At 34.9% G+C, this 27,738-nt stretch overlaps 3 protein-coding genes and 1 long non-coding RNA gene across 4 annotated transcripts; 1 reads left to right on the top strand and 3 right to left on the bottom strand.

Moving 5' to 3' along the window:
* Positions 1-2,412: 2,412 nt before the first annotated feature.
* LOC110900500 lies at positions 2,413-2,853 on the top strand. Its single transcript, XM_022147388.1, has one exon. It carries the CDS (start codon positions 2,413-2,415, stop codon positions 2,851-2,853), a length of 441 nt encoding a protein of 146 aa, XP_022003080.1.
* Positions 2,854-6,200: 3,347 nt separating this feature from the next.
* On the bottom strand, positions 6,201-7,916 carry LOC110902464. Its single transcript, XM_022149093.2, has 2 exons — positions 7,354-7,916; positions 6,201-7,272 (listed from the first exon to the last, which is right to left on the bottom strand). The coding sequence occupies exons 1-2, from the start codon at positions 7,802-7,804 to the stop codon at positions 6,716-6,718; spliced, it is 1,008 nt and encodes a 335-aa protein (XP_022004785.1). The 5' UTR covers positions 7,805-7,916; the 3' UTR covers positions 6,201-6,715.
* A 681-nt stretch (positions 7,917-8,597) lies between these two features.
* Positions 8,598-9,542, bottom strand: LOC110897491. The gene is made up of 2 exons (XR_002568691.2): positions 9,417-9,542; positions 8,598-9,109 (listed from the first exon to the last, which is right to left on the bottom strand). It is a non-coding gene; the product is annotated as an uncharacterized LOC110897491 (long non-coding RNA).
* Positions 9,543-20,806: 11,264 nt separating this feature from the next.
* On the bottom strand, positions 20,807-23,503 carry LOC110900501 (DNA ligase 1-like). Its single transcript, XM_022147389.1, has 4 exons — positions 23,300-23,503; positions 21,921-22,116; positions 21,541-21,869; positions 20,807-21,463 (listed from the first exon to the last, which is right to left on the bottom strand). Exons 1-4 carry the CDS (start codon positions 23,501-23,503, stop codon positions 20,807-20,809), a joined length of 1,386 nt encoding a protein of 461 aa, XP_022003081.1.
* Between the last annotated feature and the right edge of the window lie 4,235 nt (positions 23,504-27,738).

The following is a 27,738-nucleotide window of genomic DNA, read 5'->3' as shown; positions in this document are numbered from 1 at the left end:
TTTTTTCTGTTAACGAGAAGGGCAATGGTGTTTTATTTGTATTGTGATTCAAGGCGTTGTGTTTTACAGTAAAACACCATGAACGTTTATAAGACACCATAACATTGCAAATAATAAATTATGATTCAAGTTATGGTGTTTTAACATCTAGAGTCCGTAACATTATATTATGATTACAATTATGGTGTTTTAATATCTAGAATAGCAATATAATCATCCTAGATGTTAAAACACTACGACTGTATTATGATTCAATTCATGGTGTTTTTGGAATTTGTATGGTGTTTTATACCCGCAAAAATAATAAAAATCATTCTAGATTTTAGAACACCATGATTGTATTACGATTCAAGTAGTGGTGCTTTCTGGAAAACGTATGGTATTTTATACGAACTAATGATTCAAAAAAAAAAAAAACTGATGATTCAAAAAAAATACGAACCATAATTTCCTCCAATCTCTATGAATCAGACGATAATTATTTATAAAATCTCTGAGTTGGTATATAAAACTTAATTCTTAAATCTTTGTAAACAAATAAAATTATATCACTTACCTAAAATAACTCACTGGAGGTTAAAAATATTATTTTATCAATTAATTAAACTTTGAAGTAAATTACATTATTGCCCTTTTTAATTAATTAGATTGAAGGACATATGTCAACACAATATTATTTCCTACACTTCTCGCATTATTAACCTTTTTTGCAGGTTTCTTAATCTATATATATATATATATATATATATATATATATATATATATATATAGGGTTGGGCTATATAGAAAACCCTAAATATTTAAGAAACCCGGAAAACTCAAAGCTCCCAACTTTTTTTTTTTTTTTGAAAAAAATAACACATGTAATATACATGTTTTTAAGAGTTTTGGGCCAAAAAATCAAAAAAGCGCCGAAGGGTTTTTTTTTAAAAAAAAACAAATTTCAGCAACTTTCAGCATTTTTGTCTAACACATGTTAGGCAACCGGACATTGCTGAAATTTGTTTATTTTTAAAAAAAAAAATCCCTTCGGTGTTTTTTTGTTTTTTTTGGCCCAAAACACTTTAAAACATGTATATTACATGTGTTATTTTTTTCAAAAAAAAAATGTCGGGAGGTTGGGTAAAAATAGGGGGAGATTTGAGTTTCCAGAGTTTCCTAAGAATTTAAGGGTTTTCTGTCTAGCATTCCCCTATATATATATATAGGTAAGTTTATTTGAGAAGAAAAATTAGTTGAAAAGAAAAAGAACAAAGGGTAAAATTGTAAAACATCAAATACTTTTTTCCATCTTATTTTTTATTATCTTTGATTAATTAATTCGTCATAAAGACTGTTATCCTTCACAATAAAAATTTTTGCCTACACATATCAAATTTATCTTACACATTTCAAAATTTATCCTACACATATCGAAATTTATTATACACAGCTCATAATTTATCATACACATCGTAACTTATTCTACATTCTAAATTATTATTTTTTTAAAATATTTTTTTTCTGAAAATAAGTTACAAATTTAACGTAGTTAATTAAAGAGGAAGACCAGAAATTAATGATCTATTTAAGTTTACTAATATACCCTTACAATAATATTAAAAACAACAATTAAATTAACTAAAATAAATCATTCTTATTGGTTAAAAATTCTTCTTTCTTCTTCTTACAAAAAATATCTTCTCATTTGAACTCTTCACTATATATATATATATATATATATATATATATATATATATATATATATATATATATATATATATATATATATAGTCTTAGGATCCTGTAAAAATGACACTTTTCGTGAGAAAAGTGTGAGGGCATAAAAATTCATATGTAGACATTATGTTTTGGACTTTGGCATAATGTTTTGGGTTGTTTTGGCAAGAAAAAACACCAAATATAACAATTCAAGACACAAAACAACCCAAAACATGATGCCTAAGTTCAAAACATGATGTCTACAGGTCAATGTCTACGCCTTCTCACACTTTCACGAAAAAGGTCCTTTTACAGGAATGGGAAGAAATTAATTGTAAGAAGAAAAAAGGAGATTAAACCAATAAGAATGGTTCATTTTACTTCATCTAATTACTTGTATTTAATTTTTTAAGGGTATATTGGTAAACTTACGTATATCATTAATGTGTATTCTTCCTATTTAAGAACTAAGTAAATTAAATTTGTAACTCCTTTTCAAAATATATATTTTTTTCAAATTAAAAAACAACTTAATTTAAAGTGTAGAATAAATTACAATGTGTATAAGATAAATTACGAGGTGTGTATGATATATTTTGAGGTGTGTATGACAAATTTCGACGTGATTAGGATAAAATTCTATAATGTGTAGGGTATATGTAGGAAAATTTTAATATGTGTATGTTTTGTAGATTATATATAGGATAATTAATGATTAGGTGCAAATGGGTCCCCGCAAAAGTTAACATACACGCTTGGAGAATGGAGATGGATAAAGTTCCTTCCGCTGAAGCCTTAATAAGGAGAAATATAGGTGTCCACTCAACCTTATGCCCGACGTGTAACTCGGAAGAAGAAACCGTCGACCATATGTTTGATACGTGTATTATTGCCGCAAATGTTTGGAATGGTGTAAGGGTTTGGTGTAAGATCCCTAACATTTACGCTTTTTATCTCAAAGACCTTTTATCTATCTTCAAAGACCTCGATGCAACGGAGAAGAAAAAGGAAGCGGTTCAAGGAATTATATTGATTCGTTGTTGGAGCTTGTGGCGAGCTAGGAACAATGCTAAATTCTCCAATACCCCGATTAGAATAGAGAACATTTTGAGTGAGATTAAGGCTTTGGGTTTTTTTATGGTTTTCCTATAGATCGAAATACAAAGATTTGGAGTGGAGGGATTGGTTGTCTTTTGTAAATATGTAATTGGAGTTGTTTTTTGCCGGCCCGACTTGGGTCGGTAGTTGTTTAATGATAGTTACCTTTCAAAAAAAAAGTTGATTAAATAATTAAAGAAAGAAAAATTAATCAGATGAATTATAAATAAATTAGTATTTTACCAATATGTCAATTCTTCTTCTTTGTAATTGTTTTCCTCGTGTGATCCTCCCATAGAGAGAGAGAAGAAAAAAAGATAAAGAGAGTTGAGAATGGGTCATCACCTAGATGACGACATAGTGATAGCATATGAGGAAATGATGTCAACAAAGGGGGATAATTATCAATCAAACGTTTTCCCACATTCAGTCTTACATATAAATAATTATAATTACTAATTTGAAACCTAATTGAATATGTTTAGGTTGTGGTTAGGGTTTTTTCTTCGGGTTTCGGGTTTTTCGGGTCGAGTTGTTCGGGTTTTTCTCTGGGAAAAATTGACCCGATAAACAACCCATTTAAAGTTTGGGTTAGTCGGGTTTGGGTTATTCGGGTTCGGGTTAGTTCGGGTCGAGTTATTCGGTTTTCGGGTTTAGATGTAAAATGAAAATAAATGTTTTTTTTACAAAATATCATCAAAATTCATATTGTTACTTTATAAATATTATCAAAGTTCAAAGATTAATTGACAATATGCTATTATAATATTTAAAAAACCCAAAACTTAGTGTTCCATCTATTAAAGACTCAAAATCTAAACACTTTTATAAGAAAAAAACAATAAATGTTCGAGTTTTTTTCGGATTTCGTGTTTCGGGTTTTTCGGGTCGGGTTTTTTCGGCTTTTTGGCCTGGAAAAAGTGATCCGATAACCGAACCATTTAAAGTTCGGGTTGGTCGGGTTCGGGTGTCTCGGATTCGGGTTTTTCGGGTATTCGCTAATTCGGGTTCGGGTGACTTTAAATTCGGGTCGGGTTTCGGGTTATAGATAAAAATGAACAGCCCTAGTTGTGGTATCCTGCGTATTAAATAAACAATCCTCTTATTACATAAAAACTGAAAAAAAAAAATAATAAAGCAGAACCCAAATCTCTACCTACGGAGTTCTAGAACCATGAACGTTATCTTTTGTTGTAAAAATACATATAACATTGAAGGGTGGTGTGTAGGGGTGTTCAGAATTCGTTTCGAATTCGAAAAATTCGAAATTCGTTTAAATTCGATTCGACTATCAAGAATTCGTTTCGATTATAAGAATTCGAATTCGAATTCGATTCAATTCGAGTCAAGTAAATCGAATACGAATTGAATACGAATTTATAATTTCAAATTTGATTCGATTCGAAATTCGAATAAAAATTGTACATTTTTATTTATTATTTTTATATATAATAAATATATAACTTTTATTAACCTATATTATAAATTCTTTTCTAATTTTTTCCAAGTATTAAAATTACTCATTACCAAACCCATTACATGACCCATAAGCAAAACCTAATTATAAAATCTATCAATAGATTTCTAAACATAAAAATATTAACTTATAATGTGGAGTGAGTATTCCCGGCTTCTCGTTTTGAATTTTAGACTTGTGGTACTTTATTTGAAACTTTTTAATGTGATATCGTGTTTTATGGCTGTTTTAAAATTTATGTTTCATTTTTATAGTTTTTTACATGTTTTAATGAATCTGAATTAAATCGAATTTATTCGAATTCGATTCGAATTCGAAATTTTAATCGAATACGAATCGAATACAAATTGGGTTTTTTTATTCGAATACGAATTCGATTCGAATTCGATAGGTTTTAATCGAATTCGAATCGAATACGAATTCAAGGAAAAATAAAAATTATTCAAACAATTCGATTCGAATAATTCGAAAATTCGATATTCGATTCGATGAACACCCCTAGTGGTGTGTTAACCACTACACATAATCTGACTTTACATTTGCATTTATGGTCAGGTATTTTTTTAATTTAGAATTGTTTCAGATTCAGATTAAAGGATTATAACGTATTTTTAGGTATAGTTTAAAATAATAAGTAGCCTGCATCCGAATTATATAATATAAGAAGTCAAATAACAAGCTTTTAATTATGGGGTATGGGGCTAGGGTTGGGGCGTGGGTTGGGGTAAAACGCTTAAGCCACCATCCTGGGTGGGCTTGGGTTGAAGCGTGGCCCTTGGGGCTTGGGTTTCAAGCCGGGCGTGGGGCGGTCTGGCCAAGCTGACATGGCGGGCTCTCACTGGACAAACCAAACTAGCCGTTGGGCTAGCCGTTGGCCAACGGCTATCTTAAAAAAAAATTATTTTTTCACTATAAAACTCATATTTTTCTTCCATTTTTACCACATTCAACCACATCTTCTATAATCATCTTCAATACAAAATGAAAAAATGCATCCTCATAACCATGCTTATGACTCGAGCAACCCGTTTGCATTCCAAGAAAATAATCCTAGTCCACCACCCAATCGTCTAATGCCTCGTCCATATTTCATACACTCTTCTATGCCCGTTGAAGCGAGTTATGCATCGTATATCGGGAATCGTGTGTTTACTAACTTCCCACTCACCGACGATTCGATACCTACCCCGTTTACACAATCGCCCATCAACCTTTCACCAACCTCCATCGACCTTTCACAAAACGAAACCGTCCCCGAAACTCAACCACCCAACGATGGTCCTTCCGCATCGAAACCCATCAAAAAGAGAAGCCATAAGAAAAAAACCGAGGCGGATAAAGCACTCGAAACCGTCAAATGAAAACAACTAAAGTGGACCGTTCCTGAAGAACTTGCATTGGCGAGGGGTTGGTTTCAACAATCTCAACATGCAACTTTAGGTATTCTTAAACTTTGTTTTTATTAATGGTTATTTTTTATATAACTTTGTAATATATTAAATTTTGTTTTTATTAAAATAGGAAATTCTCAACATCGAACCCATTTGTGGAAGCGGTTAGTAGAGTATTCCATCAAGAATTGGGAAGGGAGGCTTATCGTGAAACCGATAGCTTATCCTCGAAGTGGAGCGAGATTAGCGGCCAATTTACAAAATATAGTGGGTTTTTAAATAAAGCAAAGCAAAACCCAAAAAGTGTTGAAAACGAAGCCGACATTGTGACGAATGCATTGGTTCAATTCAAATCAAATGTGGGGACCGACTTCCGTTTCATGCATTGTTGGGAGATTTGTAAGTTCCATCCAAAGTGGGCGAATATCCCAGTGGTAGCGAAAGTAACACGTCTTCCAAAAGGTCAAGGGCCTCGTCCCAAGCCCAATCTGATGCACGAGATCAAGAGTATGAGGATCTTTTGGATGATTCGCCAAGCCCAAACCGGCCTGAGTATGGAAGAGATGCCGCAAAAAGGCGTGTTCAAAAATCAAGATCTGGTACGGCATCGCCTTCAGCTGGGAGTTCGGACTCGCGTAGGGGAATATACAGCGATCAGTTGGATGACATTGCATGCAAGTTAGATACATTCAACGTCTTCCAACAACAAAGGGCAGAACAACGAACGAGCAAAGAAGCTAGAGAAGCCCTGAAATAAAGACGGGATGATTTGAAAATTCTATCCCAGCCGATTGATCACCTACAGGGTGACGAGTTGCAACTAGTCTTGGAGATGAGAGAAGAGATAAAAAAAACAAATATAAACGTTAGGAATTTTTTTATGTGATTTTCTTTATTTAAAAATATTAAAAAAATTAAATTTGTTGTTTTAAAACAAACAGCCCAGCGGGTTAGCCCAGCGAAGCCCACCAAACCCACGCCCCAAATCCCCGCCCCACCATACCGTGTTGAATGTGGATCGCCCCATGTCTGCCCCCCAAGCCACGTGTCAACTAATGCCCCAACCCAAGCCCAACCCAAGCCCCAACCCAAGCCCAACGCGAGCCCGAACTCCCAGCTGAAGGCGATGCCGTACCAGATCTTGATTTTTGAACACGCCTTTTTGCGACATCTCTTCCATACTCAGGCCGGTTTGGGCTTGGCGAATCATCCAAAAGGTCCTCAGACTCTTGATCTCGTGCATCAGATTGGGCTTGGGACGAGGCCCTTGACCTTTTGGAAGACGTGTTACTTTCGCTACCACTAGGATATTCGCCCACTTTGGATGGAACTTACAAATCTCCCAACAATGCATGAAACGGAAGTCGGTCCCCACATTTGATTTGAATTGAACCAATGCATTCGTCACAATGTCGGCTTCGTTTTCACCACTTTTTGGATTTTGCTTTGCTTTATTTAAAAACCCACTATATTTTGTAAGTTGGCCGCTAATCTCGCTCCACTTCGAGGATAAGCTATCAGTTTCACGATAAGCCTCCCTTCCCAATTCTTGATGGAATACTCTACTAACCGCTTCCCACAAATGGGTTCGATGTTGAGAATTTCCTATTTTAATAAAAACAAAATTTAATATATTACAAAGTTATATAAAAAATAACCATTAATAAAAACAAAGTTTAAGAATACCTAAAGTTGCATGTTGAGATTGTTGAAACCAACCCCTCGCCAATGCAAGTTCTTCAGGAACGGTACATTTTAGTTGTTTTCGTTTGACGGTTTCGAGTGCTTTATCCGCCTCGGTTTTTTTCTTATGGCTTCTCTTTTTGATGGGTTTCGATAAGGAAAGACCATCGTTGGGTGGTTGAGTTTCGGGGACGGTTTCGTTTTGTGAAAGGTCGATGGAGGTTGGTGAAAGGTTGATAGGCGATTGTGTAAACGGGGTAGGTATTGAATCGTCGGTGTGTGGAAAGTTAGTAAACACACGATTCCCGATATACGATGCATAACTCGCTTCAACGGGCATAGAAGAGTGTATGAAAAATGGACGAGGTATTGGACGATTGGGTGGTGGGCTAGGATTATTTTCTTGGATTGCAAACGGGTTACTCGGGTCATAAGCATGGTTATGAGGATGCATTTTTTCGTTTTGTAGAAGGAGAATTGAAGATGATTATAGAAGATGTGGTTTAATGTGGTAAAAAATGGAAGAAAAATGTGAGTTTTATAGTGAAAAAATAATATTTTCTTACGATAGCCGTTGGCCAACGGCTAGTTTGGTTTGTCCAGTGAGAGCCCGCCATGTCAGCTTGGTCAGACCCCCCCCCCCCCACGCCCGGCTTGAAACCCAAGCCCCAAGGGCCACGCCCCAACCCAAGCCCACCCGGGGTGGTGGCTTGGGCGTTTTACCCCAACCCAAGCCCCATACCCCATAGTCTTATGCGGCAAAACACCTTGGACATGATGTTGGTAATCACAAGATCATAAAGTTATCATTTGACACGAAAATCATAAGTATAATAATTTATTTTTTAACGTATTTCATATGTGTAACTAGGATGGTGCCAGATGCCGCGCGTTGCGGCGGCGATCTCTAGGTTTTTTATAGTTGGCGGAATTATGGTTGTTTAGGATCTTAATGCATTTACGGTCTTAATGCATAGACTATATACAATTATATGATTTTAAGCGAGAGACTTAAAAAGCTACATACTGGGGTTATACTAAATTCATTAGTCGGCGTTAAAGTCGTTACAAAAGACCGTCTTTGTGTCATATTCTGTGTAAGAAATAGAGAAAATAACATATTAGTAATGTGAACAGATGTCTTCTAAGTTCAGTTGTTAAAAGCTAAACTGTATTTGAAGAATTCATTCAAAGTAAGCCTTCATGAACACTGCACATAATTTAAAACACTAAACAATCTTCTAATGTAGGGATTCAACCAAAAACTTAAATCTTTAACTAATTTAGAACTTAAAGTTTCAAAAACTGTTTATACATTGCAACCTATATGCAGCGTAATCAGTCCCAAAAGAAACATAATTACATGCAACCCATAAATAGACTTACATTACAATTAACAACCCACATTCATATTACACTGATATGGCCACTTATCTAAAGTTGCGAAGATAAAAAAAAATGTGTATACTTGATATACTATAAATATAAAAATTATTATCAGATTTTTGAGTTTAACATCACTAAATGAATAAAAAAAGCCATTTTCAGATTATACCATCTGTAGGTATACTTCTGGCAATTTCGATGGTAAAATAAATAACAAAAAAAAAGTGTACCCCAAGTCCCAGTTAGTAACAACTTTCAAAATTTGATTCAAATCACGGCAGTGCCCCCACCTTCATAGTCTTCCTTTCCCTTTTTAAAATTCTTAAACCAAATATTCAAAACCCAAAACTAAAACACCCCATTCTTTAATCATCTGCAAATCTCATGATACAATCTGAATTAGATTCAAAAGTCACTCAAATTACCCTTTTAAGTCACCATAGTATAAGAATTTTTGTTAAGAATTAGAAAGTAATCTAAAATGTATAATTCAAGCAAGAAAATTGGGGGAATTCCATTACGACAATTACCCTTTTAAGTGATGGTAATATAACAATTTTTGTTAAGAAAAATTAGGGTTCAAGACTATCTTGTGTGTGCAGAAGTGAACTAAATTTTTGACGAAAGACCACCTTGCAAAGCATGAATATGAAGACAACAGAGAAGAAATTGATACTGACCTAACGACGGCAGCCATGGTCACAGCCAGTGAGAGGTGAGATGAGAAGTAGAAAGATCTGGAAGAGAAGGAGTAGAAAAAAGGATATAAGAAAAGGTAGGAGGTAAGAGATTTAAAGAGAAATAGACCTTTCTCTTTAATATTATATAAATGTTTTCTTCCCATACAGTTTTTATCTTCACAGTGAAAATATATAATTAAACTAATATAAATTGTTTTATGTTTGTCAATTATATAAATACTAGCGGTAAGACCCGTGCGCAAACACGGGTCGTTTCTTAGAAAACCATGCATAGCCCATATTGAGAGAGAGAGTAAAAAAAATAATTAGTGCAGACTTATAAAAGAGATATACACTAAAAGTGCTGCAAGTTTTAATCACTGATGTCCATTTGAAATATTGAATCACTCCACTTGAATTCTTCTTACTTTTGACAATATCAACAACTTCGATCAAGGTATAATAATATTTATTAAAATTTGTATATACATTAGTTTCATATGCACATGATTAACAACTGATATGAAGACTGTTCTCAATGTATTGCATGTTTTAGATGATATATCAATTTAATTTTACAAGCTTTTTTATTTTTTATAATGTTTCTGATTTGAAGTTTTGTTCGATATGGTCTTACATTTGGATTCTTGAAAGCAATCGATAAGGTATTTTGTTGTTTTTCTTACTTGATATTAAAGAATATGATTAAATGACAAATCTTTTATTTATTGTTATACTCTAGATAAATCGATAAATACTAAATGCGTTATCTGAATGACATAGATATGTTAAACATTGTTGGTTCACATTTATTATCACATTCTTTATAAATAATGAAGTATCTGATAAAATACATTGTCTCATTTTTTTCTTTCATTTTTAACCAGAAACATAATATCTTGGAAGATGTCTTTTTATAAATATCTGGATTCTCTTACTTCCAAAATCTTGGTAAGATTATTACATTAAAACCATTTTTCTACAGTTTTATTGTTAACAATTAATTCACATATAACATTTGCCAATACTTAAATACTTGAACTCAACAGATAATACCACAAAACTTTGCAAACAATCATTTACTCAAAGAAGTTCCTGGTAACGTTGGCGTTATAGAGTGTGTAAACGGTATGAGATGAGATTACCAATTTTCAAAACACAATGGAACTTTTGCTCTAAAAGAAGGATGGTCCTCAGTTGTCTCTGACCTTTCATTGAAAGAAGGATGTCTGTTGGTATTTAAAAAAACTGCACCATATACATACCTGCTGACACCTTTTGAAAAAGTTCATCATTATCGAACAAAACTTCCAATGATTTCTATGTTCACATCAATATCGTTTGAGAGGAAGTTTGGATGTATGGATTCATTCTCCCACAATTTTACTGATGTTTGTAAAGACGTGTTGGTAAGTTTTGGTATTTTAATCCAATACTTAAATGTTACTGATGTGTGTAAAATGCAACACATAAATCACATCAATTAAGGCATAAAACTAACCCTTTTTAAGTACTAATGTTGGAAAAAGAGTGTTTTTGTCTTCCTTTTGTATTTTCAGGATGAAATGAGCTCAAAATCACAAAAGAAGCAAAAAGACAACTAATTCTACCATAAATACAAGAAAAGGAACAAAAGTAGACTGCCCGGACCCTCAACGGCACCTCCCAAGGCAAAGGAGAAGAAACAGAGTCTGAACACGCCCCGTGTCCAGCGAACACGGGGGCGTGCCCAGGAAGCAGCAGAAAAGACAAACCAGTAGAAGCTTCCATTGCCCACCACGGGGCCGTGTCCAGCGGGCACGGGGGCGTGGTGAAAGTACAGCAGGCGCATTAATTGTAATTGCGAATTACAATTAATGAAGAGAGAGAATGTCAGACGGGCACGGGGCCGTGTCCAGCGGACACGGGGCCGTGTCCAGCCTTCTGTTCAGCCTATAAATAGAGGAGCTTGGTTCCATTTTCTCTCATCCCTTGGCACACCACCTCTCTCACACTTCATCCACCACCCATCACCACCATAACACCATCATCCACCACCATCATCCATTGTCCATCGTAGAGTGTGTGAGTCGTCTCGGGATCCAAGATTGATAGTAAGAGTTCTTAACAATCAAGGCCATGTTTGCCTAAGTCTCTTACATCACTTGGTGAAGACAAGTGTTCAGTATAATACTTTTTATTTTTAATCTTTTGCACTTTTTATTTGGTTTTGTATTAATGACTTTAATAACTAGTTACTTATGTTGAAGGTGATCTTTCCTTATCGTTTGTCCGTGGTGTCTTGGCATTATTTTACTGTCTATATAAAATAAAAGATTTTCACCATTCATATCTCCACGGTCTATATGGAGGTATGTTGGCTACCTGGTCGGGGGTTAAGGGAACGGTTTGGTAAGGGTCTTGTCCTTGTTCAGCGTTTAGAGGTCCTGCTTGGGACCTGGGTCAATTTTAGTAGGATCTCCTTCAATGCCCATAGGTATTGGATGGCGGGGATCCAAACTCTTTGACCCCCTCTTAAGTTAACTACTATTAATACTATAACCCGGCTATTTAGGACTGTATCCCTGCTGACTCAGACTACTTAGCCGAGGGTAACGTCACCGCCAAAAGCGGGGCCTACCATAATTTGCATTAATAACTTAATTCATTATCTTTCAATAATCCGACCCTTTAGGATTGTATCCTTGCTGACTCAAACTACTAGGTTGAGGGTAACGTCGCCTTCAAAAGAGGGGCCTACTACAATAACTAAGATAATCTCTTAAACAAGTGCAAAAGTGCGAAAATAATCAAAGGTTATACCAATACACATGTCGGATCCAAGTGATTCATCTTGTCTATCTGTTTTTATTTTATTTTTATTTTTCAGCATTTAGTTAGTTTTTATTTTTCTTAGAGTTAATTGCTCGGATGGTCCCTGTGGTTTCAAGTTTTTTCGCGTTTAGTCCCCACCTTTTGAAAATAGCAGGTATGCTCCCTATGGTTTGTCATTTTGTTACTCGGATAGTCCCTGAGTAAATGTCAGTTAGTTTGGAAATAGCATGTATGCTCCCTATGGTTTGTCATTTTGTTACTCGTATAGTCCCCAGAGTAAATGTTGGGGGACTATCCGAGTAACAAAATGACAAACCATAGGGAGCATACATGCTATTTTCAAAAGGTGGGGACTAAACATGAAAAAACATGAAACCACAGGGACCATCCGAGCAATTAACTCTTTTTCTTAGTTTAAAACATTTTTCTCACTTTTTGATTTGATTAGACGTTGAGGATAAACCGGTACTAAAAGCTCTTGTGTCCTTGGATGACCTCAGTATCTTACCAACACTATACTACGTCCACGATGGGTGCACTTGCCCATATGTGTGTTTAGTGTTAGTGAATATTGTGTTTTATAAATTTAAAACTTGGCTAAAAGTGGAAAAAGGGGCTTAAATACTCATCAAAAATATATTACACCTAACGCACATTAGTTACTATAGTAATTAGTGATATATTTGTTAATTTTATTGTACCTTTGTTTGATTTCATAATTTTATATGTTTTTGTTCAGCTGATACCCAAAGAGTTAGTCAACGTCAGTATTGGAGTTAGTAAACTTAAAGAGACATTTAAGATCTATGTGAATCAGTGGGACTCTTTTGATGTACTACTTCAACGTGATCCTCTTCGGAATTGTTACTTTATAACCAATGGATGGGAAAAGGTTGTACACTACATGGGTATGCAAACAGGAATTGTACTTGTTTTAAGATACGCAGCGGATTACTTCTTTCTGCTTACTGCCTTTGATTTGAATGGATGTGAGATTGTTGCACCAAAATCCAATGACAGTCCGATAGACGATACTTCCTCACCCAATTTGGAAGTTCCTCGAATTACCGAGTATCTACAACACCAGTCGGATGTTGAAGAATCCAATGACACAGATTCTGATAGTTATTATGTTGTATCAAGTGAATCATCCGATGATATCGACGATGCAGATTTTGATGCCGCTATCTTAGATTATGAAGCTGATACTGATGAATACCCCTTACAAATCGTATGGTACTGCAGCAAACATTTTGTAAGTTTATTCTGTTAATATATTATTCCTCATTCAAAGGATGTTAAATGTTTGTTACAATTAAGCTGTAATTTTTGTTACTTTACTTAAATACGTTATGTATTTCTTATTAATTATTGGTATTTTATATTTATTTTTAAGCGTCTGAATGTGAAAGTAGCTTCTTTATCAAGGATTCATAGAACATTGAAGATGACAGTTGAAAATCTGAATGGAGTTGACACTGTAATTGACTTTCGACGGGAGAAGCATGGCAAGGGATTTAGATACGCGGCTTGTCAATTCACCAAGAAGTTCACTAAGCCCAATGGTATCTACAGAAATATGAGATGCAAATTTGTCTACTCTGAAGAAAAAGCCAAGCTGATCTTAAAGAAAGTCTACAGATAGTTGTGGTTGTTGGTATTATCTCATTTGAGATAAATTATGGGATGGTGATGTATCAAACTTCTATATTTTGAAAACTTACGACTTCCGAATATTTAAACTATAATCATGTATTCCTATCTTATTATTTATATTAACTTAAACCTTTGTTGTACATTCTCCATATATTTTAATTGGCTCTTCATGATTAATTATATATTGAATTATACTCTGTAATATATACACTCAACCTATATTTAGATAAAATCTGACAAACCAAAAGCTCTGTCAAACAGAAAATCTATTCAAGCAAAGTCTGTTGTTCCAAACAACATCTGCTGATAAACACAAGGACTGTTATAGCAAATGACCTCTGCTAATAAACACAACCTCTGCTAATAAACACAAACACTGTTATAGCAAATAACCTCTGCTGATAAAACAACCTCTGCTAATAAACACAAAGACTTTTACAACAAATAATCTCTGCTAATAAAACAACCTCTGCTAATACAAAAGTATCATAAGGCTAACATCTGCTGTTGAAACAAAGGTCTACAAAACATAACATCTGCTGATCATTCCACAGTATAAATTGCTAACATCTGTTGTGACTTAACAGTGATACACTTCAACAGAGGATTTCAAAACATCTGTTTACACACGCCTCATGATGAACATCTGCTGATAAATACCGCTCTGCTTCAAGAAAAGGTCTGCCAAAGAGAACCTCTCCTATGGACTAACAGATGATGCAGTTCAACAGAGAATGTTTAAGAGCAGTGCTTTAGCAGACCACGATCAACAGATGATAATATAATAACAATAATATTCAAACTGTAGCAATTACATTTTAACAAATCTAACAACCATCATCGAAGGTGTAACAAAATCTAAACACCGATACACAAGAACCACCGCTTCAATTCGTTTGAAATTTCAAATTACCCTCCCATTTTAATGAGCATCAGTCGTTTGAAATTTCAATGAACATCAGCGGTTTCATAATTGAATGTTTAAGAGCAGTGCTGTTACTGAGCAGTGGTTTTCCTTTGGTTGATCAGGACTTAGGTACATAAGTACTTCCTCTTTAACAACATTCATACACCAATGCAAGCATCTGAATAAACAATAAACAATCTATACAAATCAAAGATAAAATCAAAAGCTACAAACATATCAAACAAATTTCATAAAATCATTTTATAACCTTGATCACATTCGGAAGCTTGGCCAACGAACTCAGGACTTCAACACCAAATAACAAATCCACCAAGATCTACCTGAAGAACATTTAGCATCCAAACTTTCAGTTCATGATAAAAAGAAAAAAATCAAAAAATATCATAATCGAAAGCTACAACCATATCAATCAAATTTCATAGAATCATGATTTATTTTAAACACACACAGACATCACCTCTTCATCAATAAAGTTGAGATCCATTTTATAACCTTGATCACATTTGGAAGGTTGGCCAACGAACTCAAGACTTCAACACCAAATAACAAATCCACCAAGATCTACCTGAAGAACATTTAGCATCCAAACTTTCAATTCATGATAAAAAGAAAAAAAATCAAAAAATATCATAATCAAAAGCTACAAACATATCAATCAAATTTCATAGAATCATGATTTATTTTAAACACACACAGACATCACCTCTTCATCAATAAAGTTGAGATCCATTTTATAACCTTCATCACATTCGGAAGCTTGGCCAACGAACTCAAGACTTCAACACCAAATAACAAATCCAGGAAGATCTACCTAAAGAACGTTTAGCATACAAAGTATCAGTTCATGATAAAAAGAAAAAATCAAAAAATTATCATAATCAAAAGCTACAAACATATCAATCAAATTTCATAGAATCATGATTTATTTTAAACACACACAGACATCACCTCTTCGTCAATAAAGTTGAGATCCATTTTATAACCTTGATCACATTCGGAAGCTCGGCCAACGAACTCAAGACTTCAACACCAAATAACAAATCCAGCAAGATCTACCTGAAGAACATTTAGCATACAAACCTTCATTTGTGATAAAAAGAAAAAAATCAAAAAATATCAAAAAATATCTATTTTTAAACTACCATTCAAATCGATGATAAATGCAACGCCTCTCTCATCTTAATCCTCTTCTCTGTATCTACAGTTTTAGAAATAGAGAGTTGAGAGAGAGTAGACAGAGAGATTGAAATGGGTTTTTGAAATTATGATCGACTTTGGATTTGGGTTTGAATTTATATTTGAGAGAGAGAAGAATTGAAGGTCTGATGACATTAAATGCAAATTACATATCCCTATGAAGTTTTAAATTTCAAATTACCCGCCCATTTTAATGAGCATCAGTCGTTTGAAATTTTAATGAACATCAGTGGTTTCATAATTGAATATGGGCCAGACCTTTGAAATTAGAAGTTGGGGCAGTGGTTTGGATGGCAGATCTTTGAAATTATGATGTCACTATGCTTCCTCTATCGCTGCCACCTCATCGCAGATGACATAAGAAAAGCCTTGTTGGACATGCTCTCTAGCTGACACATCAGCTTTTCTTATGTCACTTGGATTTCTCCTTTTATAGAAAGTATAGATATGGGTAAATTACACTTTTCGTCCTTTATATTTGTATCGGATTGCAATGGATAACAATGTTTTCATAACCGGACCATACATCGAACTAGACGTTTTACCGGTCCACTGGTCGAACCGGTCGGATCGGTCGGACCGGATTCAAGAACCGGATGATGTCATAAATAATTTTAGTTTTAAAAGATATAAAAATAACTCAAAAATTTTTTTTTAAATTAAACATAAAAAACATTATATATAAAAGTCAATACAAGAAATGAAATTATATTATTAATTAAATATATATACACATATTATACATTACAAAAATTATTAAACGTGGCTCTTCATTGTGTTTTTACAGGTTCTAAAACAAGACCTAGTGTTTGAAATAAACTAAATAAAATATAAAGAAAAGAAAAAATGAAAAGTCTTATGGGGAATTGAACTGGAGACAGTTGTATATGCAATAACAATAGGTAAAGTAACATTTTGAAGGAAACAACACACAGAGAAAAAGAAATCGGAGAAACCAAACCCTACTTTCCCACCGCCGTCGTCTTCTATCTCTCTCGTCTCTACCCTCTCTTCTTGAAAACGACATGTATTTTGCACCGATTAAAGGGTTCTGTAGGATCTCTAGCCATTTTTTGAAGTCAAAATTCACCATTTCCGGCTGAACCTTTTATCCCGGTTCGCTGGTTCAACCGCCAGCCGTGGTTAACCGGCCGGTCCGGTCCGGTCGTGAAAACATTGATGGATAGCCTTTAACTTCAATAATTACAGTCACAATCCTTTATTTGGAAAACCTATTACACCCTACGTCCTTTAGTACTAACCAGGTTAAAAAAATTTCAGTTAACTATAACATGTGCCTTGCACATGAGGGTATGTTAGTAATTTGACCTATTATATTTAAAAACATAAAAAGATTTAATATCAAAACCCTTTTCTCTCTCCTCACCCTCTCTCCATCGCCTCTATCTCTCTCCAATTCTAAAATCAACAGAAACCCCTTTTACCATCTCAACAAATCAAATCCACCCCCAGCCACCACCCCTAACACCTGCTACCTCAACCACCTGCCATCTTCTTTCTCACAACACCACTGGTGGCAAAGTAATCACAACCATTAGATACATCCTGCACTAAAAACACTAAAAAATCTCACCTTTTGTCAACAAAATCGTCGATCTTCAGGTAGGGTTTTTGTTGTCCATCTTTGGGGAAGAAGATCTATGGTTACGAGCCTAAAATCAAGAGTAACATAAGGCATAGGAGGGTTGGATGATCCAGATTCTCTCGCCTGAGCTCTTCCTTTTCTAGAAATTTTCCGGCCGACCTCCAAATCGATGGCTCTGGGTTTGTAATCTATTCATGTTTATCCCACGCATCTAGATGTTTGTGTCTTCATCGATTTGTCTTCGAGTTTGGTAACCCTAATTGTTCTTAAAATTAGGGCATAAATGATTTTTGCGATAATTTGAGTTGGAGATTGATCCTTATTAGAAAGTTACGAACTTGCAGAACATCGAGGGCTTTTTTAGGTTTTCTTCATTTTAGTCATACCTGACAAATATTTGTTAGGCTGCAGGGGTCGGTGGTTGCAGAGGGAGAGAGACTTTAGAGAGAGAAAAAGTAGTTTGGGGAGAGAGAGAAAGTCTTTAAATAAATAGAGAAGTAAAATTACTAATCTACCCTCATGTGCAAGTCACATGTCATATTTAACAAAAAAAATTAACCTAATTTGTGCTAAAGTACGTAGAGTGTAACAGGTTTTGCAAATAAAGGATTGTGACTGTAATTGTTGAAGTTAAAGGCTATCCATTACAATCCGATACAAACATAAAGGACGAAAAGTGTAATTTACCCTATATATATATATATATATATATATATAGGTACAAGATCAAGAGAGAACGGTGAAAAGTGTGAGAACGATGAGAACGAATCCTGGCCGGCCACGTGGTATAGCGCTCTAAATTATGTGCGGGGGTACGATTGTCATTGTCCACTTCCCGCTAAATAATGGTGTTATGATTCCATTGCCAAAAAAATAGAAATGGCGTTTTCATCGTTATGCTTGTTTTACATGGCGTTTTTCTAAAGTATTTTTTTACGAATTGCGTTTATGTTTGAATGACGTTCTATTGATATCCAACAGATATGGCGTTTTTGTGTTTTTTACTTGTTTTAATTTAGTTTTTTAGCCCTTTTTTAATGTTGTTTATGTTTTAAATGGTTACTTATTTGTTAATTATTCTAATCATGGCGTTTTCATTGATTTGCACAAATATTATAGAAAATCACACAACCAAACGTGTAGATGCAATAATCTAAAAAGCAAAACACATCAGTCAACATTAAAATTTTACAATCCATGGCGTTTAAGCTAATCTACATAATCTGTCATCCTTTGTGCTATTCTCTTGTCCGCTGTGTCATACATTTCACGCATTTTTTGTCCCCTTAAAGCCAAGAATTTTGTTACAGATTTTGTCAATCGTGTTCTGTTTTCATTTTCGCTATGAAGCAGGATTTTTACAATGTATTTTTCCCTCAGTTCATTTAGTTGTCTCTGCTGTAGTTGATTTGGGGCATCTTCTTTTGCCAACAACCAACTATATCCCCCATGTATGTTTCCATATGTCTCATTGTGAAAACCCCACAGTCGAGCACGTTAGACGTTGTCCTCCAATCCATCTTTTGTCTGAAAATCTCCGCCTTGCTCATGATCTTATGCTTTAGGTGTTTTTTAAGACGCAAGTAGTTTGCAAAAGCAAGGTGCTGCAGTTTCACATTTTTTGCATATATTAGTATGGCGTTTTGTGAACATAGTTCCTACATACAAAGTTTTTAAGATACTTACCAACTCCACCCATCCAACATACTTGTCTTTGATGGTGAGATCATCCTCTATAGCGCTGTTATCCAATACATCAACTCTTTCATGTTTTATGTTGAAACAGACAACACATAAATGTCTTGCCCATATTATTGGCAAGAAGACCAGTTCATAATATTTGATGGTTTTATTTTTCTGGTCTCCTTTGAAACGAGCATTTTTAGAACAGTTTCCATGTTTCTTTTGAATTCTTTGTATCGTAAATTTACTTTTGTCATTTCGTCGTATGCCGGAGTATTCTGTAATATTGAGTACCACATTTTAAACATCAAAACAATTTCCTAGTATAATTTTATCAATTAAATATAGTAAAAGAGTTACCAGCAGTAATTCTGTGAAAAATAACCTTGAGGGTGATTCTGGAGCCTTGTATCTTTCTTCATAATTCAGGATATGTGCCCAACATAGAATAATTGAGATGTGTGCTTGAAATCCTGGTTCCATGCTCTCACAAATAACGCTCATGAGAAACTTTTCTCCCATCTTGAACACCTCGGTCCTAAAAAAACATCATTTGGCGTTTTAGTTATACAAACTCATTCTATTATAATACATGGCGTTTTGATCGTTTTTACATGCATATTCAAGTAAACGTGATAAATGGAAAGCTTGGCGTTTTATTTTGAGAGAAGTGTACATACTCGTATTCGCCGCATCCAGTGAAGATGTATATGGCAAGGTTATTTTCATGGTTCGTCATTGGTTCATGTATAACCACTTGCCTGCTTACATAAGGTGACAAACATGCCCAGCTCAATTTCTTATCTCTCTTCTCCTTTTCACCCACAATCTTTTTGTTTATATTTTCATCTTCTTCATCATCTTTATCAGCTTTTTCATCACTAGGCAGCTCTTCAGGGTTTAAAATTGTATTTTCTTTCATCAACTTTGTGATGTCTGGAGTTTTGTCCTCATCACCCTTCTCCTGCACATCTGACCCGTTTGGCGTTTTTGGTGGTGATGTGTTGATGGCGTTTCTATTTTGGGGTTTATTGGGTGTCTCTTCCTCTTCAAAAGTTTCCAAGAGGATTTTCCCAGCTGTTGATGGTGGCTGCTCATATGACGTTTTATCAAACACTGCACCTTGTTGGTCAACACTTTTGTGTACCATCTCCCCTTCAGTTTTTCTAGTTCAGTGATGAATGCTTGACTGTATTGTGTTTCTGTTGGGGGGATGTTTGGTGTCTTATCAAATACAGGCATTTTTGGGGTCTCTTCAAGGTTGCAGACATTTTTTTATTGCTTTAACCGCTTCGTCCACCATCTTTGAATATCTAGACCTTCTTTTATATCAATCATTTGTTTTAGATCTTGTCCAGGCAGCTCCAAAACCTCAGCAATATTCTTTTTAATTATTTTTCCCCATTATATCTGAAAATGTGATATTCAAGTGTCTTGAAATCACAACTCCATCTCTCAATATCGTTTTCGTTTATATCTTCATCAGATAATATAGTATCCTCATCATCATATATTGGGCCTGTTGTAGCAGTTGAGGGTTCGGTGTTTTGTTCTCCGGCCATATCCCTTTCTTTTTCTACTCTCGTATCCCCTTCTCCTTTTCCTTCTCCATCCCCTTCCACCTCGCCTTCCTCTTCTCCTTTTCCTTCTCCTTCCCTTTTTCCTTCTCCTTCTCTTTTTTCCTTCATTTTCAACTTCAATGGCGTTGTCATAAACTCTTTCCACTTCAATGGCGTTTTCATCAACTGTTTCCACTTCAATGGCGTTTTCTATTCCAACCATCTCCTTCTCCCATTCTTCTTCATTTTCACCTCCTCCTTCTCCTTCTCGTTGATTTTCAACTTCTTTGGCGTTTTCATCAACTGTTTGCACTTCAATGGCATTTTCTATTCCAGTCATCTCCTTCTCCCCTTTTTCTTCATTTTCACCTCCTAGTACAACCTCGGTTTCATATTTTCCTTGTTCTCTTTCAGCTGGCACTTCCTTGGCGTTTTCATCAACTAATTTTGAGATGTTCTCCAACAATGTCAGACATTGTGAGTATTTAATGTGTACCAGGAGGCTGTTTAGATATTCAGTCTTTGACTGCTTTAACAATGTGCTCAGTTTATTGTAACAGTCTTCTAATTCTTTGTGTGCCCCATCCAATTTATCAGCCATTTCCTGTTAAATTAAAAAAAGGATTTTGTTAATCATGGCGTTTTGTGGTTTTTATTAAATTTTTTATTTGAACAACATACCTCTTTAGTTTCATTGTTTTGTTCTTCTTCATCAGCAAAAATATTGTCATATTGTTTTACTCCTCTGACAAGAGCATGGTTCCCTGATACAGAAACTTCAAACATCATTTCCCGGCTTTCTCTATCCTCATTCACCATCCTTTGAAGCGAAGCCTCTTCATCCTCATTATCTTCATTCTCATTCTCATTCTCATCATTGATGTGCATGGCGTTTTGCACAACAAGGTGGAGCCCAACATAATCATAATGATCATCATGATCAAAACTATCATCATCATAAAACTCATCATCGTCGTTATCAACATGGTCATCAACGTTGTCAACATCATCTTCATCTCATTCTCAACATCATCACCATCAGCTTCATCATCAACAACAACCTGCATTTTTCTTGTTTTTTTTGGGTTTGCCTTCCTTAGCCTTTTTAACTGTTTTCCTTTTTACTTCATTGCCAACAAGGAGTTTTTCAATTGCACTCTCAAACAAGTCAAGAGTATCTGTTGTAACCCACTCAATTGGGTATCCTTCTTTTCGGTCCCATTTTTTTCTATTGCAAGCATCGTTCACCAAGGCAAGCTGTAACAAAATAGATTTTTCAAATGACAGATATTTTTGGCGTTTTAATGACACGCAAATGATATATGTTATATAGGGATTTTTTATTCTTGCCGCAAGTATGATCTGTGGCCCTGTGTAATGCTTTGTTGGAGACCATACGGTTTTGGCGTGTTGCAAGCATTGGATGATATAACCACATCAGTTCATTTGGTTTATTTGAACGTTTGGTGTAACGTTGTGCAAGAACTGTTTGTTGACGACTGCATTGTCACTTGCATGCCCCATTATAGTGAAAAATGCTACTAGGAAATTTAGGCAGAAGTCTCTCCCAAAGCCATGCATCACAGGCAAAATGTCATCAAAGTATAGCTTCACACTTGGTCTGTTAACCCAGTCAAACCCTTCGAACTGTACTTTCCACTCAGCCACCACCTGTTCTTTAGTTGTTGGTCTTTATTTCATGTCCACGGGCACCCTTCCATTCGGTATACCCGTTAAAGAGTTTATTAATTCTTCATTCATATGTACGGTATGGTTGCCAACGTTTAGGGTGTTGGTCTTTTCATTGTAATTTTCAACCAACTAGTACCCAAGCGTTGTCGGTACGGTGTCTATTTTCAACTTTAGTGTAGCACCAAACCCCATTTGGTGTACTGCATGTCTTTGATTTTGGTTTAGATTCATAAACCAACCAGTCAAGTTTGTAGGTTTTACTCTTGACAAAACCCTAGCCCCACTGAACTCACGATATGGTTCTTCCTCAACCTCAACATTCTGACTTAATGCCTTCCTCTTATTGGTGTTCTGGGCCTTGCCAGTGTGGACATTTATTCTCAATCTTAACCTCTCTGCGCCTAAAAAAATGATTTCATGGCGTTCTATTTTATGGCGTTTAACAACACAAATGATACATGTATAACGTTTCATAAATCAATCATTAGATGTTGAATAAGACAATGACAGATGATACATGGCATTTATAACACAAACCATACATGTTTTGGCATTTAGTAACAAAGCTGTCAAACGATACATGTTTTGGCATTTAGTAACACACGAATGATATATGTTTTTTCAATAAGGCAATGACATATATGTAAAATTTCGTTCTCATACATTGTTAAACAAACGATACAAATTTTGGCGTTTTGGCAACAAAGTATCAAAGTGTATTTACATCACGAAAAGTAACATTCGGTACCATGTCCTCTTGTTGTCTTCTTTCGTTACTCGTTGGGTTTTTGGCGTTTTGGAGAAGATGACCCTTCCCCTTCCACACTTGTAGAAACTGCAAATTTATTGTTAAAATTAGAACGCCAAAAGCAGCATAAACTAGCACAATGTAAATCGAAGTTAACTCACTGTGTTTTTTGCCGCTGGATCTGGTTTGATCTTTCGACGCCATAGTTTTTGTTGTTTCGCGTTTTCTAGGGTTTTCACGTTTTACATTGGTTTTTGGGGAGGTTTCTCTGGGAAGTATATAGGTTTCGGTCACGCTTTGATGTGTTTTGTAGATGAACATTTACTTTTTTTCCCTTATGGAAGCGCGCCCACTTTAAAAAGTTTATGTTATTTACAAAAACGCCACCACGCCATCTAGTCCATAGATTGTTTTGATCTGACAATCCATAATCGTTCTCACCGTTCTCACACTTTCACCCGTTTTCTCTAAATCCTGACCCTATATGTATATATATAGGGGAGGGTTATCTTGAGAACGCTAAATATTGCGAGAACCGTGAGAACGAATGAGAAAAGCAATCAAAACCGAATTTTTTTAATACAGACCTCATTCTAATTAAAATACAACATCAAAAAAGAATTCATGATGCGTGTGTAGTGTTATATATTTTTATTAATATTTTAAGCCCATTTTACACATTAGTCAAGTTTCAAATTTATAAAACACGATATTCTACTAACACTAAACACACATATGGGCAAGTGCACCCATCGTGAGCGTAGTATAGCGTTGGTAAGGAATCGAGGTCGTCCAAGGACACAAGAGCTTTTAGTACCGGTTTATCCTCAACGTCTAATCAAATCAAAATTTTTAGAAAAGGTTTTAAACAAGAAAAATAAAACTAAAATGTTGAAAATAAAAGTAAAATAAAAACAGATAGACAAGATGAATCACTTGGATCCGACTTGCCTTTAATGTAACCTTTGATGATTTCCACACTTTTGCACTTTTTAAGAGATTATCTTAGTTATAGTAGTAGGCCCCTCTTTTGAAAGTGACGTTACCCTCATCCCAGTGGTTTGAGTCAGCAAGGATACAATCCCAAAGGGTTAGAATATTGGAAGATAAATTAAGTTATTAATGCGTAAAGTGGTAGGCCCCTATTTTGAAGGCGACGTTACCCTCGGCTAAGTGGTTTGAGTCAGCAGGGATACAATCCCAATTAGCCGGGTTAATGTATTAATAGTAGTTTACATATGAGGGGATCAAGCCATTCGCACCCCCGCCATCCAATACCAGTGGGTATTGAAGGAAATCCTTGTAAGCTTGACCTAGGTCCTTGCATGATCTATACACTGAACAAGGCAAGAAGCTTACTAAACCATTCCCTTAACCCTCGACCAGGTAGCCAACATATCTCTATATAGACCGTAGAGATATGAATGGTGAAAATCTTTTACTTTATATAGACAGTAAAGTAATGCCAAGACACCACAGACAAATGATAAAGAAGTTTCACCTTCAACATAAGAAACTAGTTATTAAAGTCATTAATATAAAACCAAATAAAAAGTGCGAAAAGATTAAAAATCAAAAGTATTACATTAAATGCTTGTCTTCACCAAGTGATGTAAGAGACTTAGCCAAACATGACCTTTGATTAACAAGAACTCTTACTATCAATCTTGGATCCCGAGACTACTACACACACTCTAAGGTAGATGATGGATGATGGTGGTGGATGTGGGTGTTGTAGTGGTGGTGGAGTGGTGGTGAAGTGGGAGAGAGGTGGTTTGCCAATGGATGCCTTTGAAGTGAACCAAGCACCTCTATTTATAGCCTGAACAGAAGCCCGGACACGGCCGCGTGTCCGCTGGACACGGCCTCGTGGCCATCCTCTTTCTCCTTTTTCATTAATTACAATTGTCTGCATTAGGCCCCACACGCCCCCGTGTCCACTGGGCATGGCCCCGTGTGCAGAAACGTATCTGTACTATCAAGATTTGCAAGATTCTGCGAATCTTAGCGTTGACCACGCCCTGTGTTGAGCTGGGCACGCCCCCGTGCTGGGAATAGAAGCTTCTACAACTCTGTCATTTTCTGCAGACACCGGGTCACGCCCCTGTGTCCGCTGGGCATAACATTGTATTCGATTAATAATGATAAGTGTAAAAAAATATTTGAATTTGAATTGTTTTTGACCAAGTTCTCGTGGTTTTTTCATTCGTTATCACGGTTCTCGCGATATTTAGTGTTCTCATTTAAACCCTCCCCTATATATATATATATATATATATAGAGAGAGAGAGAGAGAGAGAAAGTATAATGTACAAAAGGTCTTATCGTACTTCACGTACGCGACAAATCTGGCCTTCTGATTTTGTGTCATTATTACGCATGGAGTAGATTATCACGCATGGATCAATGTTTTGTGATTATCACGCATGGGAAACATAATAACGCATGTGTATAATAAGCATGTGGGTAATTACGCATGTGGTAAACTAATCACGCAAGTATTAAAGACTGAAAATAATCACGATGGAAAATAATCACGCATGGATCTGATGGCCAGATTTGTCGCGTACGTGAAGTACGATAAGGCCTTTTGTATGTTAACCGCTCTATATATATATATATATATATATATATATATATATATATATATATATATATATATATATATATATATATATATATATAGTGGAGGGTTCAAATGAGAAGAGTTTTTTTGTAAGAAGAAAAAAGAAGAAGTTTCAACCAATAAGAATGCTTCATTTTACTTCATTTAATATTTTCATTTAATTTTAATATAAGGGTATATTGGTAAACTTACAAAAATCATTAATTTGTATTCTTCCCCTTTAATAACTAACTACATTACATTTGTAACTCCTTTTCAAATATAAAGTTTTTCAAATTAAAAAAAAAACAACTTAATTTAAAGTGTAGAATAAATTACTAGTTGTGTAGGATAAATTACGAGTTGTGTAGGATATATTTCGAGATGTGTAGGATAAATTTCGACTGTGTAGGATAAAATTCTATAATGTGTAAGGTATATGTAGGAAAATTTTGATATGTGTAGGTTTTGTAGATTATTTGTAGGATAATTAATGATTAGTTGACTAATTAATTAAAGAGTTAAAAATTAATTATATGAGTTATAAATGAAATAGTATTTTACTAATATGCCCTTTCTTCTTTTTCTTCTCACATTAAATTTCTTCTCAAATGAACCTTCCCCTATATATATATATATATATATATATATATATATATATATATATATATATATATATATATATATATATATATAGGGGCTGGTTATCGTACAAATGCGCTTATCGTACATTACGTACGCTACAATCTCAGCCGTCAGATCATCTTCCCGCATTGAAAATCGCATGTTGTTTTTTTGTAACAATTTCGCATGTTGGTTTTTTAACATGCGATTTCATCAAAATTACCACATGCGAAATTGTTACAAAAAACAACATGGTATTTCATCAAAATTATCACATGCGAAATTGTTACAAAAAAACAACATGCTATTTCATCAAAATTATCACATGCGAAATTGAATTACCACATGCGAAATTGTTACAAAAAAACAAACTGCTATTTCATCAAAATTATCACATGCAAAATTGAATTACCACATGCGAAATTGTTACAAAAAAACAACCTGCTATTTCATCAAAATTATCACATGCGAAACTATTACAAAAAAAAAAACAACATGCGATTTTCATTGCGGGAAGATGATCTGACGGCTGAGATTATAGCGTACGTAATGTACGATAAGGGAATTTGTACAGTACCCTTTACCTATATATATATATATATATATATATATATATAGGGTGCGATTCATGCGAGAACCACCTTTATTGCAAGAACCGCGAGAACTAATGTGAACACAACAAACTACACCACCCAAAACCTAAAAAAACTAACCCTTCCACCCCCAAAACCTAAACCCCCCTCCTCCCCCAAGCTAAATGCTAAAAATAAAACCATAAAGCTAAACCCCCAAAAATCCTAACAACCCCCCCCCCCACCACCCAAGCTAAATGCTAAAAATAAACCATAAGGTTAAACCCCCAAAAAACCTAAAAAAAATCTAAAAAACACACAAAAATTTTCTTTCAACATTTTTTTAATAAAAATCGCCAGTTTTAATCTCCAAATTAAAAAAAAAAATTGATGAAAAGTAGCGATTTTTTTTAAATATAAAAAAAATTTGTGCGTTTTTTAGATTTTTTCTGGTATTTTTGGTTGTGTTCACATTGGTTTCGCGATTCTCGCAATAAAGAGTGGTTTCTAACAGATCCTTCTCATATATATATATAGGGTCAGGATTTAGAGAAAACGGTGGAAAGTGTGAGAACGGTGAGAACGCTTATGGATCGTCAGATCAAAACAATCCATGGACTAGATTGCGCGGTGGCCTT

Source organism: Helianthus annuus, chromosome 13 (assembly GCF_002127325.2).
Source record: "Helianthus annuus cultivar XRQ/B chromosome 13, HanXRQr2.0-SUNRISE, whole genome shotgun sequence".
NCBI classification, from domain to species: domain Eukaryota; kingdom Viridiplantae; phylum Streptophyta; class Magnoliopsida; order Asterales; family Asteraceae; genus Helianthus; species Helianthus annuus.
This window is presented reverse-complemented; position numbering and strand designations above follow the sequence as displayed.

Bases quoted from the DNA above. Each gene is read 5' to 3' on its own strand.
- LOC110900500 (XM_022147388.1), top strand. From the start codon at position 2,413: ATGATTAGGTGCAAATGGGTCCCCGCAAAAGTTAACATACACGCTTGG.
- LOC110902464 (XM_022149093.2), bottom strand. From the start codon at position 7,804: ATGCATCCTCATAACCATGCTTATGACCCGAGTAACCCGTTTGCAATC. The intron at 7,273-7,353 runs GTATTCTTAAAC...TTATTAAAATAG, and splicing joins ATCTCAACATGCAACTTTAG to GAAATTCTCAACATCGAACC.
- LOC110900501 (XM_022147389.1), bottom strand. From the start codon at position 23,503: ATGGCGTCGAAAGATCAAACCAGATCCAGCGGCAAAAAACACAGTGAG. The intron at 21,870-21,920 runs GTTGTTGTTGAT...AATGAGATGAAG, and splicing joins AAAAAACAAGAAAAATGCAG to ATGATGTTGACAACGTTGAT. The intron at 21,464-21,540 runs GTATGTTGTTCA...TTAATTTAACAG, and splicing joins AAAACAATGAAACTAAAGAG to GAAATGGCTGATAAATTGGA.